The sequence below is a fragment of the Rhopalosiphum maidis genome, chromosome 2, assembly GCF_003676215.2.
Source record: "Rhopalosiphum maidis isolate BTI-1 chromosome 2, ASM367621v3, whole genome shotgun sequence".
Lineage (NCBI taxonomy): Eukaryota > Metazoa > Arthropoda > Insecta > Hemiptera > Aphididae > Rhopalosiphum > Rhopalosiphum maidis.
The window spans coordinates 7,383,465-7,388,742 of record NC_040878.1 but is presented as its reverse complement, the minus strand read 5'-3'; the positions used below and the strand labels follow the sequence as shown (position 1 = coordinate 7,388,742).

At 24.5% G+C, this 5,278-nt stretch overlaps 1 protein-coding gene across 1 annotated transcript; it reads left to right on the top strand.

The window, feature by feature from the left end:
• Window positions 1-535: 535 nt before the first annotated feature.
• Window positions 536-4,506, top strand: LOC113555281 (GATA zinc finger domain-containing protein 14-like). The gene is made up of 2 exons (XM_028188598.1): window positions 536-671; window positions 1,768-4,506. The coding sequence occupies exons 1-2, from the start codon at window positions 566-568 to the stop codon at window positions 3,615-3,617; spliced, it is 1,956 nt and encodes a 651-aa protein (XP_028044399.1). The 5' UTR covers window positions 536-565; the 3' UTR covers window positions 3,618-4,506.
• The last annotated feature ends 772 nt before the right edge of the window (window positions 4,507-5,278 follow it).

The window sequence follows — 5,278 nt, the reverse complement described above, 5'->3', positions numbered from 1 at the left end:
TATACAACTTTATTTTTAGGAAAGTAAAGCTTTAATTTTCAAGAAATACGATTAAAATTTATAATTTCATTATAAATTAGGTACTATGGTTTTGTTAAACCGAGGAAGATGTTTAAAAATACATTTTTTTACTTTTTTATTTCATATAATTAATGAAAAAATAATATAACATATCGATAAAAAAATGTATAGTTAACCGTAAATGCATTAATATTAATTAATTTTTAATATTTTGTTCTCATTTAAATATGATTAAGTTGTTGTTTATATTATTATAATAATAAATTTGATATCTTTAATCTTTATTATAAAGTTGTGTTATTATAAATTTATAATTCAAAGAATTGAAAACTATAATTTACTTTAGTATTCAAAAAACATGTGATTGTGTATTGTGTTGTGTGTCATGAATATATTATAACAAATTATTCATACATATGTTATTATTATTATGAAAATATATTCGTGTTAAGCAAAATTATATTTTGTTTTCTAGTTGAGACTAATGTTTCATAGTTAGTTATACATTCAAAGTTTAAAGCAGTTTAACAATTACAAAATAAAAATGAATTTCTACCAGAATTGCATCGTGTTCTTAATAACTCACAAGTATATTTTATGGATTTTGATATTACAAAAAACACTATACAGATCTGCAGTTACTTCAAATCGTAAGCAAATTAATTTGATAAGGCGTAATATAATTATTTTAATTGTGTGATCAGTTTTTTAAAATTGGATTATTAAAGTGTTTTATGTCAAAACATAAACTAATAACTAAGTTATTGATTAGGTATATTAAGTTATATTTTAATAAAAGTTATGCATATTTAGTTCATTCAAATATAATTAACAATAAAACAAATACTCGGAAAAATGTTCTGAATTTTCTAAATCTCTTATAATTACTTAAATTGTAATTCATGATTAATTAATTAAATATTTTATATTAAGCACAAATAATTTTTAGCTGGTTAAAACACGGATAATAGGTCACAATTATGATTTGATTAAAGGTCACAGTTAAAAGTATCCATACACTGTATGAAAGATAGATAAATACATTTATATATATTATATGTATTAAGCTATACAAAATCTGTTTTTAATATTATTATCGTATGGTATATACTTACTAGCACAATAGTCAATAAGTATACGCGAGAATAGAAATATAAAAGATATAATATGCTTATTTAGAGTAAGTAGCCACCTATTAGTCACACTTAATAAGATAAATATATTTAAAAACAATTAATATTTAAAATCTGAATAAAAAACTAATTAACTGTAATATAACGTTCTAGACTGTCACACAGAAAGTCTAACTGAAAATAATTAGAACCAAGACCTATATACATTTTTAATGAATAAATTAAAAATTAAAATTAAACACATTATAGTGAATGAAAAGTAAAAATATTTATTTTATTTTAGATTTTTAAAATATACCTACGTTTTTGATCAACCACTAATTTATCTATCTAAAATGTTTTCGTGGAAGCTTTGTAGATTAGTCTAAGCTTATACAATAATACATCCTATTTTAAAAAAGTCAATAATAAAATAGAATTAATAATTAATTTTATCAACTATTTTAATAAACAATATTATAAAATACCTTGTATAATTTACTTAAATGATGTATCAATTAATAATAATGTTCTCAAATATGTTAAATTATATTTTACTTATTTATATAAAATTTTCTTTTAAATAATTGTCGATTCACTAATATTTTGTCTTTTTCGTTTTTATTATACCTAGATTTTGACTACAGATTATCAAAAAGAAGTGTTTTACCATTTGTTTATTATAATGGTACACCTAAAACTAAAGAAGAAATTGAAAAGAAGGACACTATGGACACGTATAATTTAGCTTTAGCAAATAAAATAGACCCTAATGATATTAATAAATATGATTATATCAATAATAATAGCAATCTACACAGCATGGAGATTCCATTTTATTGGGTGATTGACGTCGATGGCCGAAAGCGTAAAAAGAAATATTCTAAGAAACATGAAAAAGAAAAAACTCATCATGCTCACTCAAGAAAATCTAGAGATGTAACTCATGAAAAATTACATCATAAATCACATGAATCAAGTAAAAATGTAATGGATAAAAAATTAGATAAGTTAAAGAAGAAGTCAAATGAATTGGATAAAAAAGTGAGTAAAATAACTGGATCTTGTTTAGATGAGTCAAACTATTCTGATAAATATACACAAAATGTAGCAAAAAGTTATTCAAGTAAAAATTTAATTGATAAATCAAAAAATAAATCAAAACTAAAAAAATATGATAATATCGATAAAGTTCGTGATAATTTAAAGAATGAACATCAACAACATAGTTCAAGAAGTAATACAATTGATAAAAAACTAAGTAATAAATTAAAAGATGCTCAAAAAAACCAATCAGACATGCATTCTAATGGTTTTAATAATAATAATCGCAAAAAAAGACCTAATAATAAATTAAAAGTAGAATCAAACAGTGAATTTGATGAAGACTTAAGTGATTCAGCAAATATTGAGCACAGTGATGCAACACAAAAAACCAGCGGTCATGTTAGAAAAAAATCAATTGATAAATTAAAAAAAAAGTCTAATTCTGAATTAGATAAACATCGTAGTGACTTAGAAGATAGTCATCTGAAACAAAAATCAAATAATAAAGTGGGTAAAAGATCAAGTAATAAATTAAAAGAACAATCAAATGATGGTGAATCAGATGATGAATTAAATGATTTAATAACCAATGAGGATAGCGATGATTCCAATGAACATGATAATAGCTTAATAAATAAACATCCGCATCAAAAATCAAATAGGAAAGTAAATAATAAACTAAAAAAAGTATCTAGCGATGAATCAGATGATTCAATAAATAATGAAAATAATGATATATCTAAAAAAGGTGCTAAAAATTTAGAGAATAACTATAAAAAAAAGAAATCGGATAATAAAGAAGGTAAAATGTCAGGCAATAAATTAAAAAAGGAACCGAGTGATGGATCAGATGAGCGATCAAATGATTCAATTGAAAATGAATACAGCGGTGTATCTAGCAAACATAATACAAATGTAAAAGATAACCATAAAAAACAGAAATCAAATAAAAAAGTGGATACAAGTTCAAATAATAAATTTAAAAAAAAATTAAGTGGCAAATCGGATAAAGAACTAAATAATTCTATAAATAATAAACACAGTGATGAATCTAGTAAGAATGCTAATAGTTTAAAAAAAAAACATCACCGCAAAAAAGAAAACAGTAAAATAAGTAATAATAAATTAAAAGAAGAATCAAGTAGTGAATCAGATGAGAAATTAAATGATTCAATAAATAATGAAAATAATAATGTATCTAACAAACGTTCTAAAAATTTAGAGAATAGCTATAAAAAGAAGAAATCGAATAACAAAGTGGATAAAAAGTCAAAAAATAAATTTAAAAAAGAACCTAGTGATGAATTAGACGAGCAATTAAACGATTCAGTTGAAAATGAATGCAGCAATGAATCTAACGAATTTACAAATAATTTAAAAAGTAGAAAACAACACAAAAGTATTATACTTAAATTTGTTGGTCGGCGCTATGTATAAGCAATTTTGCTACATGAGTATGTAGTGAAGTAGCTCGCACTATTATTCTCAATAATTTGAATTCATTGATGAGTTGTTATTTATTATTAGAAACGTCATTTCGACGTTGAACGAATTATAATTAAAGTTAATTACTTCATTAATTCATTATATAAACGTTTTTTTATTGTTTTTATCGGGTATGCTTTTGGGTTATGGTGGAGCATGGGCGGATAGGCTATTTTTGGCCTACCGGGAAATTTTAAAAATGGGCCTTCATATAAAAAAAAAAAGTCTGAAAACGGCCCCATTACCGAAATACGAAGGGGGCCCACCGGGAAATGCCTGGTTTCCCGGTAGACCTATCCACCCATGGTACCAGTATATATGTTTGTCACCTCATCCAAAAATACTATTACTATAAAATCATAACGCATACGAGTCCACGTTAAGTGAGACATTTTATGTCTTTACTTTCCTACCTATACGTCATATGACGTATAGGTAGGAACGTATGACGTATAACGTATAGTCTATAACATAGAGTGAAATAAAGACACGACTGTTGCTGTTATAAAATTATTTTAATTTATATGTTAACAAGTTACGTTATTAGGAGACGTAACGCTAAGAAGTGGTCGGTAGTGTATAAAGTAGGATATATAAGCAAGCGTTTGTGCATTGGATACGTTTCTTGTGAAGACACCGTCAACACACGTCATATTTCAAATATACATATATACATATATACCTAACCTTGGGTCTCCATGGCAAGCAACCGTGGTATTCATGGTAATTACGTAACGCTTTTCGTGGACACTTTTTCGTGATGATTTTTTATTTTAATTTGCCAAAGCAAAGGCATAAAATGTCAAAATCAAATAGTAAAGTAAGTAATACATTGAATGAAGAATCAACTGATAAAATAGATGAAGAATTTAATGATTCAATAAATGATGAATACAGTGATGTATCTAATAAACATGATAATAATTTAAATAATAGTTATAAAAGACACAAATCGGATAAAAAAGCGAATACAAATAATAAATTGAAAAAAGAATTGAAAGACAAATCTGATAAATAGTTCATCAAACAAGAAATCAAGTAGTGAATTGAATAATGATTTGCATGGATCTCAAAGTAAAAAATCCAAGAAAAAGTTTGAAACTAAACATAAAATAAAGATAAAACATTTAAAAACAATTTAAATAATAAATCGGACGAGGTTGCAGAGGACGCATACGACGCAAAAAATGAAGAATCAATCAACGATTCTGTTATTGACAAACATGATGGCTCCTTAAGTCAGCAATCAAAACAAAAATCGAACACTAAAATAAAAAAGAGAAATAATAAACCAAAACAATATTTGAAAAAAAAATTAAATAACGATTTACAAGAAGATAAATTAGATGATTTAATAAAAATTATTCAAAAAAATAACTACGATAATCATTATATGAAACGCAAGGATGGTTTGCCAGATGAATTAAAAAAGGATTCGAATAAAAATCAAAGCAGATCGCTGTTAAAACTGAACTCAACAACTGAAAAAACAAGCAAAAAGTCGAAAAAACATAAAGTTTAATAAATCAAATAAAAAATTTGGTACGTTCTCAATAAAAGAATGCCATCATTAAAAATTTTAGATTTAATAATATTATAAAATAATTTAATTA